At 36.7% G+C, this 12,880-nt stretch overlaps 1 protein-coding gene across 1 annotated transcript in view; it reads left to right on the top strand.

Moving 5' to 3' along the window:
* The first annotated feature begins 447 nt into the window (after window positions 1-447).
* Window positions 448-12,880, top strand: part of LOC103103873 (mucin-16-like) — a 42,305-nt gene continuing 29,872 nt past the window's right edge. Inside the window, exon 1 of the mRNA XM_016427333.2 lies at window positions 448-511. Coding sequence (XP_016282819.2) covers window positions 454-511 — 58 coding nt within the window. The 5' untranslated portion in view covers window positions 448-453. The remainder of the gene's footprint in view (window positions 512-12,880) is intronic.

Raw genomic sequence — 12,880 nt, forward strand, 5'->3', positions numbered from 1 at the left:
TCTTTCTGCAACAGTTCATTCTCTGGATATGAAAGTTTCAAGCTTCTTTCTTGAAGATCTTTTCTCAAACAGAATCAAAATCTTTGAATTTTTATAACAGTAAAATCTTAAACAAAATTCTTGGATTTTTATAAAAATACAATCTCAAACAAACAAAAAAAATTAAAAAATTAAAAAAAAATTCTTAGATTTTAAATTAAAATACAATCCCCCCTGAAGTAAGTATTAAAAAATATATCAAGTTTAGCTCAGAATGCAATGTTCAGTTATGGGGTTGTATGTGTCAATTATCAAAAGAATAGAAAAATAATCAAAAACATAAGAAAAATTCAAAATAGGCCTTGTATAGGTCCAGTTTAAAGTAATTTCTATCCCACAAGTATGTAGGACAGGATGCAGTAATATTTCACTTAGACATTTGTAGCCAAGACTACAGGAAGTTTCCATAATATAATGTTTTCTCTCCCTACAGGTTATAAACATCAAATGAGCTTCCCTTGCTTCACAAACAGTGAGTATTCTTATCCTGGCACTGAACAGAGGATACAGTTTGTGCATCCTGACCTTGTTCCAATAGCATCTTAGGAAAGAGAAGCTGGGATAGGAGGGCCAAAGAGAGAGAAAGACACAGAAAATCCTGGTTCCTTTCTCATATTTCAATCCCCACATGTCACCCTGTGACCATGTGAAACAGAAATAGTTTCGCTTGTATTTTATAGCCCCTCCCTATGATCATACATGCTTATCGATAGTCCATAGTTTTCATTCATGATCTTTCTTCCTCAGTGCCTCAGAGAAAAACCATCACTTTAGCATTCTCTCTGACTTCATCCTCAGTTCCTCTCACTGCAGGTAGCATTCATTTGAATTTTTGATGAATGCTGGTAAATTTTGCTGCATTTGTTTATGAAGTTGAAAGCTAGCTACTGGTCCTAGACTCATAAGATGACAGACTTACATCTATAAGTGAACTTCCAGGCTATCTAGTTCAATCTACTCATGATAAAATTAAATAAAAAATTTCCAATGGAAAAAAAGCTATCTTTTCTACCTCCCCTTAAACTATTACTGTAAGAAATACTTATAATCTAATAAAACAAATTATTTCATTAGCCATTTCAAAAGCATATATCCTATTCTGCCCCCTGAATCCAACACCAATCTGTTCAAAAGTATGCTTCATCAATGATTCTCTGGTATTCTGATTAGTCATGGTAGTAATCAGAATACTTAAATCTTTTAAAGTTATTCATTTTTATGATGTTGTTATTGTATACATTGTTTTTCTGGTGCTACTCACAAGTCTCCTCAGGTTTTTCTGAAAATACCTCAAAATTTATTTTTAAGAAAGCCATGATTTTCTGTCTGAAAACTGGTAGTAAGTATCCATTCCAAGGCAGAAAGAATGTTACAAGCTAGGCAACTGGGGTCAAGTGACTTACCCAGAGTCACACAGCCCAGAAGAATTTCAGGCCACACTTGAACCCAGGACCTCATAACTCTAGAGGTGTCTCTCAATCCATGGAGTTCTTTGCTCCTCTTCCATAATTTCTTATAGCAAAATAATATTTCATCACACTCATGAACATCAGAACTTGTTCAGTCATTCCCCAACTGATGAGAATATCTCCTCAACTTCTATTCTTTAGTATCCATTCATTCCAATCTTTGCCACATTAAAAATGTTTGGAATATATTCCTTAGGATATCTGGTTCTTTTTCTTTGAACTCTTTGGGATATAAATCTAGTAATGATAATTTTTCAGTCAAAGGGTATACGCATAGTTTCATGGCATATTTCTAGTTTACTTTCTTAAAATTTGAGTCCAATGTGCAGAACTACTCTACCAATAGTATATTAGTAGACCATTTTCTCTATTACCCATATTGGTCCTTTTCCTTTTTTCCAGCATTTCTAATCTTATCGGCTTATGTGAAACATCAAAATTATTTTAATTTTCATTCTATAATTATCAGTTATTTGGACAATTTCTTCACATAGGTACAGTTTCTTCATTGAGACTCCCTATTCATAATCTTTGACTAGTATTGGAGAATCAATTTGATTTTTTCAAAATTAAGTTTTTCTATTATATGTAACAACAGTTTCTAAATTTTTTAAGGATCATTGAGACACAAATTCCCCCACCCACTCACCCATTTTGAAATAGTAAGTAAATAATATGTAGATTTTACATATGTAAATATATAAAAATTTCCCATATTAAACCTTTTATGAAATGAAACTGAAATTAAAAAAATTATAAGCTGAAAATGCTCCTGTTTTCTTCTGGATTTAGAATTCATCAGTTCTTTTTCCCTGGAAGCAGATGGCATTTAAAAAAATCATGAGTCCTGAGGGAAAGTTTTGGATCATTATATTGCTGAGAAATAACTGTTATTCACAGTTGTTCATTTTACTGCTTTACTGTCACTGTCTTCAATGTCCTCCTGGTTCTGTTTATTACCCTATGCTTTAATTCCTGTAAATCTTTCCAGGTTTTTCTGAGTTCCTCCTTCTTTTTTCTTATATCACAATAGTATTCCATAACAATCATATATTATAACTTTGTCATTCCCCAATTGATGGATATCCTTTCATTTGCCAATTATATACCCCTCATATCCCCCTCATATCCCCCCAAAAGAGCTGCTTAAAATATTTTTTGCACATATAACGTCTTGCCCCTCCCCCCCTTTTCATCTCTTTGGTAAAGAAACATAATAATGGTATTACTGGCTCAAAGAGTATGTACTGTTATAGGCCTTTGCCTTTGGGCATAAGTCCAAATTGCTCTCAAGAATGGATAAATAAGTTCACATATTCCATAAAAGGGCATTAGTGTCTCAACTTTTCCATTTGCCCTCCAAGTTTTGTCATTTTCCTTTTTTTCCATCATAGGAAATATTTTTTTCATTGTAAATTATTTATTTAATCAATTTTGAACATCATTCCTTGGTTACAAAAATAATATTCTTTCCCTGCTTTCCCTCCCCCCAACCTTCCAGTAGCTGACATGCAATTCCACTGAGCATTACATGAGTCCTTGATAAAACCCCATTTCCATGTTGTTGGTGTTTGCATTAGGATGTTCATTTAGAATCTTCATCCCCAATCATATCGCCTCGACCGATGTAATCAAGCAATTGTTTTTCTTCTGTGATTCTTTTCCCACAGTTTTTTACTCTGAATGTGGATAGTATTCTTTCTCATAGATCCCTCTGAGTTGTTCAGGATCACTACTTTGCCACTAATGGAGAAGTGCATTAGATTCGATTGTAGCACAGTGTATGGGTCTCTGTGTACAATGTTCTCCTGGTTCTGCTCTTTTCACTCTGCATCAATTCCTGGAGGTCATTCCAGTCCCCATGGAATTCCTCCAGTTCATTATTCCTTTGAGCACAATAGTATTCCATCACCAAGAGATACCACAATTCCTTCAGTCATTCCTCCAAATGAAGGGCATTCCTTCGTTTTCCAATTTTTTTGCCACAATAAAGAGCCCCAGCTATGAATATTCTTGTACAAGTATTTTTCCTTTTTATCTCTTTGGTGTACACACCCCAGCAGTGATCAAAGGGCAGAGAGTCTTTTAAAGCCCCTTGGTCATAGTTCCAAATTGCCTTCCAGAATGGTTGGATCAATTTACAACTCCACCAGCAATGCATTAATGTCCCAACTTTGCCACATCCCCTCCAGCATTCAGATTGGATGAATAAGTTAACAAATTCCACTACAGGGCATTAGTGTCTCAACTTTTCCATATCCTCTCCAAGTTTTGTCATTTTTCTTTTCTTCCATAATAGCCAATCTGTGATGAGTGGTACAGTGACAACTTAGAGTTGTTTTAGTTTGCAATACTCTATATTATAGTGGTTTAGAACATATTTTGCACATCTGAAGAGAACATTAATTACTTTGAGAATTCCCTCTTCATCTCCTTTGACCATTTTTCATTTTGGGAAAGATTTGTATTCTTGTATATTCTACTCATTTCTCTACGTATTTGAGAAATAAGTCTCTTATTAGAGAGATGTGTAAATTTTTTTGCTTCATTATGATTAGTGAATATGACAGTCTCCATCTTATTTACTCCTGGTTATGTTCTGGCCTCCATTTCCCCCAATTTGCGCTCTTTTTCTATCAGTTCTCTTAACCCCTTCTCTTACTCCCTTCACTTCCTTCTGTAATGCAGGGTAAATAGATTTTTAATACACACACATATGCTTTTTTTTTCATCTTTTGATTTTCTTTGATTATTTCTTGATATCTCATGGAGTCATTATCTTCCATTTTCAGAATTGTCATTTTTAATGTCTGATTTTTTTCCATTTTTATTTTTTAATTAATTAATTAAGAATATTTTTCCACTCTTGCATGATTCCTGTTCTTTCTACCTCCGGCCTCCCAGAGCTGAAAAACAATTACACTGTATTATACAATTATTATTGTTCAAAACCTATTTCCCAATTACTAATAAAGTGATTTTTAAAAGTCAAAATCAGGACTTTTGGGTTAAGATGGCTGCTGTGTCTAAGCAGGACTTTTACTCTCCAAACCACCAACCAATATAGAATACCTCAAAAGGACAAAAAACCAAGTTCAGATGAAAAAAGGAATACCACAGTAGAACTCAGCATTGAAATGACAGTCGGAGCCAGAGAATCATAATCTGAATCAACTCTAGCTCCTTGGGAACTAATTAAGACCACCAGGGACTTCTTACCCCAGAAAGCAGCTAAACATTTAGAACTCCAGAAGACTGAAGTTTGTGAACCATGGGTAGAGAGATAGAGCAGGGAGATATATCACCTCTAATGATGAGGCAATTAAGGTAATCATTAAAAACTATTTTGCTCAATTATCTGGCAATATAAATATGGAAATCTAGGTGATATAGATGAATATTTACAAAAATATCAATTGCCTAGATTAACAAAAGAAAGCATAGAATACTTAAATAATCCCATATCAGAAAAAGAAATTGAATAAGCAATCAAAGAACTCCCTGAGAAAAAATCCACAGGACCAGATGGATTGACAAATGAATTCTATCAATCATTCAAAGAACAACTAATCCCAATACTATTGAAAATATTTAAAATAATGAGAAAAGAAAAAGAGTTCTACCAAATTCCTTTTATGACACAAACATGCTACTGATTCCAAAGCCACATAGATGAAAAACAGAGAAAGAAATGTACAGACCAGTCTCCCTAATGAAAAATTTTAAATAGAATATTAGAAAAAAGAATCCAGCAAGTCATCATGAGGGTTATTCATTATGATCAGGTGGGATTTATACCAGGAATGCAAGGATGTTTCAGTATTAGCGAAACCATTCATATAATAGACCATATCAACAAGCAAACCAACGAAGTAACATGATTATCTCAATAGATGCAGAAAAAGCTTTTGACAAAATACAACAGTTATTCCTATTGAAAACACTAGAACGTATAGGACTAGAAGGACTTTTCCTAAAACTAATGAACAGTATAAATATATCCAGAACCATCAGTAAGCATCATCTGCAATGAGGATAAATTAGAATCATTCCCAATAATAAAAAGAGTGAAACAAGGATGTGCCCTTTATAACCTCTATAATTTAATATTGTACTAGAAACACTAGCTATAGAAATTAAAGAAGAAAAAGAAATTTATTAAAATAGGCAGTGGGGAGAACAAGCTATCACTCTTTGCAGATGATATGATGGTCTACTTAAAGAATCCTAGGGAATCCACTAAAAAGCTGATGAAAAAATCAACAACATTAGCAAAGTTGCAGCATACAAAAGGAACCCACATAAATCATCAGCATTTCTATATATTTCTAACACACCCAGGCAGCAGATGTTAGAAAGAGAAATTCCATTTAAAATCACCCTAGACAATATGAAATAATTAGGAATCTATTTGCAAAGACAAAGAGAGGAATTATACAAACACAACTACAGAATACTTTCCACCAAACTAAAACTAAATCTAAACAATTGGAAAAATATTATTTGATCATAGGATTAGCTAACTTAATAAAAATGATCATCTTACCCACATTAATTTACTTATTTAGTGCCATGCCTATCAACCTACCAAGAAAACTTTTTTCTGCATTAGAAAAAAAAAACTATGACAAAGTTAATTTGGAAGCACAAAAGATCAAGAATATCAAGGTTAATAATGAAAAAAAAAATGTGAAGGAAGGTTGCCTAGCAGTACCAGATCTTAAACTTATACTATAAAGCAATGGTCATCAAAACAATATGGTACTGGCTAACAGACAGAAGGAGAGGATCAGTAGAATAGGCTTGGGGTAAGTGACCTCAGGAAGACAGTCTATGATAAACTCAAAGGTCCCAGCTTTTGGAACAAAAATGCACTATTTGACAAAATCTGCTGGGAAAATGGGAAAATAGTATGGGAGACATTAGGTTTAGATCAGTATCTCACACCCCACAACAAGAGAAACAAAGAATGGGTGAATGACTTGAATATAAAGAAGGAAACTATAAATAAATTTGGTGAACACATAATAGTATACTTGCCAGTCTTTAGGAAAGGAAATAATTTAAGACCAAGCAAAAAATCACAAAATGTAAAATAAATAACTTTGATTACATTAAATTAAAAAGGGGTTGTTCAAACAAACCAATGCAAACAAAATTAGATGGGAAGCAAAAATTGGGAAACATTTTTTATAAGAAACCACTGAGAAAGGTCTAACTAATCCAATATATAAAGACCTTAATCAATTGTACAAAAAATCAAGCCATTCCCCAATTGATAAATGGGCAAGGGATGGGACATGAATAGACAATTTTCAGATAAAGGAATCACAACTATCAATAAGCACATGAACAAATGCTCTAAATCTCTCATAATGAGAGAAATGCAAATCATAACAACTCTTATTTACCACTTCACACCTAGCAGATTAGCTAACATGAAAGCAAAGGAAAATAACAAATGTTGGAGGGGATGTGGTAAAATTGGGACATTAATACATTACTGGTAGAGTTGTGAATTGATCCAACCATTTTGGATGGCAATTTGGAACTATGCCCAAAAGGTTTTTAAAGACTTGTCTTCCCTTTGATCCAGCCATATAACTGCTGGGTTTATAATTCCCCAAAGACATCAAAGGGAAAAAGACTTGTACAAAAATAATTATAGCTGTGTTCATTGTGGTGGCAAAAAAGTGAAAAATGAAAGGTGTTCCCTTCAAATGGGGAATGGTTTAACAAATTGTGGTATCTGTTGTTGATGGAATAGTATTGTGCTATAAAGAATTATGAACTGGAAGGATTCCAAAGAGCAGAACCAGGAGAACATTATACAGAGAAACTGATACACTGTGGTTCAATTGAATGCAATGGACTTCTCTATTAGCAGTAATGCAATGATCCAAGACAATTCTGAGGAACTTTTGGGAAAGATAGCTATCCACATTCAGAGGAAGAACTGTGGGAATAGAAACACAAAAGAAAAACATCTGCTTGATTACATGGGTTGTTGGGGATATGACTGGGGATGTAGACTCCGAACAATCACCATAGTGCAATCAAAATTCGGAAACAGGTATTCATCACTATATATTTCCTTAATACATGTGACTTAGAATCATTTTGTACTCCTTATCTTTCCTTGATAAATCAATGACACAAGTAAAATGCAGTGGAATTGTGTGGTGGCTATGGGGGAGGAGGAGAGGAGGGAAAGAACACGAACCATGTAACCATGGGAAAATCTTCTAAATTAATTAATTAAATGAATTTTTTTTCATTTCAATGTAAAAAATATAATGTCCAAAAGTCAAAATCCCCAATCATTTTCCCAATCAGACCCTATGATGAATCATAAGTTTTTCTTAAGCATTTCTGCAACCACTCCTCTTTCTCTGGATGTAGGTAGCATTCTCTTATAAGTCCCTATAGATTGTCCTAGAACCTCGCATTGCTACTAGTAGAGAAGTTCATTACATTTGATTATGGCACAAGGAATCAGTCTCTGTGTACCATGTTCTACTTCTGATCATTTCTCTCTGCATCTTTCTGAAGGTGTCTTTCTGATTCACATGGAATTCCTTCAGTTCAACAATCCTTTCAACACAATACTATTCCATCACCATCAGATACCACAATTTTTCAGCAATTTTCCCATTGATGGACAACAGGAGATGATTTTCTTGAGTGAGGTTTTGTAGTTCATATTCCCTTTTGTACTATCTAAATTGTACTATCTAAAGTTGTTTTCCTCGGCAAATTTTTATACCTCTTTTTTTCTCCTCGTGTTAATTTTGCCTTTCAAGAAATTCTTCAGTGTATTTTTGTGTATCTTGTTCCATATGGCCAATTCTACTTTTTGAAAGAGTTCATCTCTTCATTGAATTTTTATAAAATGTCTTTTACCATTTCGTATATTCTGATTTGAAAGATGTTCATTTCTTCAATATTGTTTGTGCCTTCTTTAATAAGGTGTTGACTTTTTACATGAATATCCTATATCACTGTCATCACTTCTCCTGAATTTTCTTCTACCTCTCCTACTGGATCATTAAATCTCTTTTTTGAGCTTCTTTCATCAATTCTTTTTTAGGCTTGAGAGCAATTCTTATTTTTATTGCAAAGTTTGCATGCAGCGGCATTGATTTTGTGTAGTCTTCTACTGAGTTTGTGTTTTGGTTTTCTCTGTCACCAAAATAGCTCTCTGTGTTGAATTTCTTTTTCATCTTTTTGCTCATTTCAAGCCCTTTCCTTTCCATTTAAAAATGACAGTTAAAATTGAATCTGTACCTGTGGTGATGTGAGTACTGCTCCAAGTTTAAGGTTCTTTGTACAGCTGCCCTCAGAGTTAAATCTGGGGATCAACCTGCTTTCAGCCCTTCAAATTTGGAATCATGAAAGCAATGGTGTTTTCAATACCCTTCTGATCTATATCTGCCTTGTGAGTAACCTTAAGCACCCTTTTCTCCCCTGGAACTGTGACCAGGGAGAGTCTGATTCTCTCCTGTGGCTACAAGCACTGGTCTCTGCTAGCCCTCTCCACCCTGAGAATCTCTCCCACAGACTGGGATCTGAATATGAGTAAAACAACAAGAATTGCCTTAAGGTGAGTGAAGGGGCTTCCAGAAGGAGCACCGGCCCCGCCCTCGCCCCGCCCCTCGGCCGCGGCATGGCGGGGGGGCGGGGAGGCCAGTTTTTCCTCCTTCCGCCTTCTGCTCCCAACCCTTCGGGGGGCCCTTATGGCCATTGCTGCGGCCGAATGCTGCTCAAGAGGGCCGACGTGGAGGCGCCTGGCAGCCGGCAGCCTCCAGCTCCCTCCTGAGCCTCCGGAAGCCCTCATCGGCCTGCTCAGGACCGCCCCCCTGAAGGCCCTGCGGGAAGGGGCTCTCCAGGGCCCTACCTGCCGCGTCTCCTCGCACACCAGGGAGAAGAGCCAGAAGTAGATGACGAGCTCCCGCCAGGATGGCAGGGGCTGGAAGTCGACCATGAGCACGTAGGCGAAGAGCCAGAGGAAGGTGAAGTAGGACAGGATGTTCAGGTGGAAGATCACCACTGGCGCCGTGAAGAAGGCTCGGAAGCGGGCTAGGCAGCTCACCAGCTGGAGCCTCTTCTCTCTGAGGGGAGCAGAGCGGAGGGACACCGATGGGCCATGGCCGTCACCCTGGCTTGGCCTGGAGGGACCCCGAGACTCCATCCCGCTGAAGAGCCTCCCCATCTGGATTTGAATCCTGCAGGTGTGGCTTTGGGCAAGTTTCCTGGTCTGTCTGGCCTCCCTCTCCCTCTCTGCAGACTACTGGGCTTGAGCATAGGCTCTCCCCCGAGGAAAGAGCTGGCGGGAAAGGAATAGCTGTGGGCACTACATACACACAACCCCGCCAGAATAGTCCTGCTGGTGCAGCTTCCGCCCCTGCCCTTGCCCCTGCCCAGACCGACCTCAGCTCTGCCTAGCCAAAGGCCAAAGAGGCAGAGATTCTGCTTAGGGCAGTAGCCCAACCCCTCTAAGGCCACACATCCTTGCTTAGCCCAGTCAGAGGACAAAAGAATGGAACTAGAGCATGGGAGCGGGATGGCCTGGGAAGAAGAAGAGGGAGAAGAAGGAGAGGAAGAGGAAGGAGAAGAAAGAGAAGCAGAAGAAGAGGAAGAAGGAGAAGAGGATGAAGAGAAAGAGGGAGGAGAGGAAGAGGAAGGAGAAAAAAGAAAGAAGAGGAAGGAGGAGGAAGAAAAAGGAGAGGAGGAAGAAAAAGGAGAGGAAAAGGAAGGAGAAGAAGAAAAAAGCAAGAAAAGGAAGAAGAAAGAGGAGAGAAAGGAGAAGAAAAAGAAGCAGAAGGAGAGGAAGGAGAAGAAAAAGCAGAAGAAGGAGGAAGAGAGGAGGAAGAGAAAGAAGAAGGAGAGGAAGAAGAGAGGAGGAGGAGGAAGAAGTTGAAGGAGGAGGAGGAGGAGAGGAAGAACAACTGACCAGAAATAAAATATAAGTGAAGAATAGTCTGAAAGAAATGGTCTCTTTGTATAAAAGCAAAATCCCCTCATCTTGAAAGCAGGATGTGTGGAGTCTAGAACAACCACAGTCCTCTCAAAACATTTCAAGCAAAACGTAACCAAACATCTAAATACTTGACTGCAAGAAATAATCTACTAAAACATCCCAGAAATTTTGAACACAGGAAAAATGCACCAATTGACATCCTAAGGGGAAATTTTGTTTTAAACTCCAAGATATATAGTAGTTAAACTCAACAATTTTAGGTACTTAAACCTAGCAAAAACACCTGCTGCAAGTGACCAGGAGAAAAACCTTCTAATAAAAAGAAAAGAAAATTAGAACAACACAAGACTACTTTGTATTCACCAGAAATCTCAGGAGCAAATGGAATAATATATTCCAAAAAGCAAAGGAGCTCAAGATGCAACTCAAAAGGACACACCTTATAAGCCTTAGCCTAATCATCAATGATAAAAGAATAATCAATTCAGTAAAATAGAGACATTTGAAGCATTTTTGAAGGTGATAGAAGCTTAGATATGAGCAGATTATTTGACTTGTAAACACTATTGCAAAAACAAAAATAGAAAAATGATAAATAAAAATGCAGTGGGTAGAGAAATTAATAAAATCGAAGGTGATAGAACTATTGATTTAATAAATAAGACAAGAAGCTGGTACTTTGAAAAAACAAACAAAATAGACAAAGTACTGGTCAATCTAATTAAAAAAAGGAAGGAAGAAAAGCAAATTCACAGCATTAAAGATGAAAAGGGGGACAGCACCTCCAATGAGGAGGAAATTAAGGCAATCATTAGAAATTACTTTGCCCAATTATATGGCAATAAATACACCAATTTAGGAGAAATGGATGAATATATACAAAAATACAAACTGCCTAGACTAACAGAAGAGGAAATAGAATTCTTAAATAATCCCATATCAGAAATTGAAATCCATCAAGCCATCAAAGAACTTCCTAAGAAAAAATCCCCAGGGCCTGATGGATTCACCTGTGAATTCTATCAGACATTCAGAGAACAGTTAATCCCAATACTATACAAACTATTTGACATAATAAGCAAAGAGGGAGTTCTACCAAACTCCTTTTACGACACAAACATGGTACTGATTCCAAAACCAGGCAGGTCAAAAACAGAGAAAGAAAACTATAGGCCAATCTCCCTAATGAATATAGATGCAAAATCTTAAATAGGATACTAGCAAAAAGACTCCAGCAAGTGATCAGAAGGATCATTCACCATGATCAAGTAGGATTCATACCAGGGATGCAGGGCTGGTTCAACATTAGGAAAACCATCGACATAATTGACCACATCAACAAGCAAAATAGCAAAGACCACATGATTATCTCAATAGATGCAGAAAAAGCCTTTGATAAAATACAACACCCATTCCTATTAAAAACACAAGAAAGCATAGGAATAGAAGAGTCATTCCTAAAAATAATAAACAGTATATATCTAAAACCAACAGCTAATATCATCTGCAATGGGGATAAACTAGATGCATTCCCAATAAGATCAGGAGTGAAACAAGGATGCCCATTATCACCTCTACTATTTGACATTGTACTAGAAACACTAGCAGTAGCAATTAGAGAAGATAAAGGAATTGAAGGCATCAAAATAGGCAAGGAGGAGACCAAGTTATCACTCTTTGCGGATGACATGATGGTCTACTTAAAGAATCCTAGAGATTCAACCAAAAAGCTAATTGAAATAATCAACAACTTTAGCAAAGTTGCAGGATACAAAATAAACCCACATAAATCATCAGCTTTTCTATATATCTCCAACACAGCTCAGCAGCAAGAACTAGAAAGAGAAATCCCATTCAAAATCACCTTAGACAAAATAAAATACCAAGGAATCTATCTCCCAAGACAAACACAGGAATTATATGAACACAACTACAAAACACTCGCCACACAACTAAAACTAGACCTGAACAAATGGAAAAACATTAACTGCTCATGGATAGGACGAGCCAATATAATAAAAATGACCATCCTACCCAAACTTATTTATCTATTTAGTGCCATACCCATTGAACTACCAAAATACTTCTTCACTGATTTAGAAAAAAACATAACAAAGTTCATTTGGAAGAACAAAAGATCAAGGATATCCAGGGAAATAATGAAAAAAAACACATATGATGGGGGCCTTGCAGTCCCTGACCTAAAACTATATTACAAAGCAGCAGTCATCAAAACAATTTGGTACTGGCTAAGAAACAGAAAGGAAGATCAGTGGAATAGACTGGGGGAAAGCGACCTCAGCAAGACAGTATACGATAAACCCAAAGATCCCAGCTTTTGGGACAAAAATCCACTATTCGATAAAAACTGCTGGGAAAATTGGAAGACAGT

Source organism: Monodelphis domestica, chromosome 5 (assembly GCF_027887165.1).
Source record: "Monodelphis domestica isolate mMonDom1 chromosome 5, mMonDom1.pri, whole genome shotgun sequence".
NCBI classification, from domain to species: Eukaryota; Metazoa; Chordata; class Mammalia; order Didelphimorphia; family Didelphidae; genus Monodelphis; species Monodelphis domestica.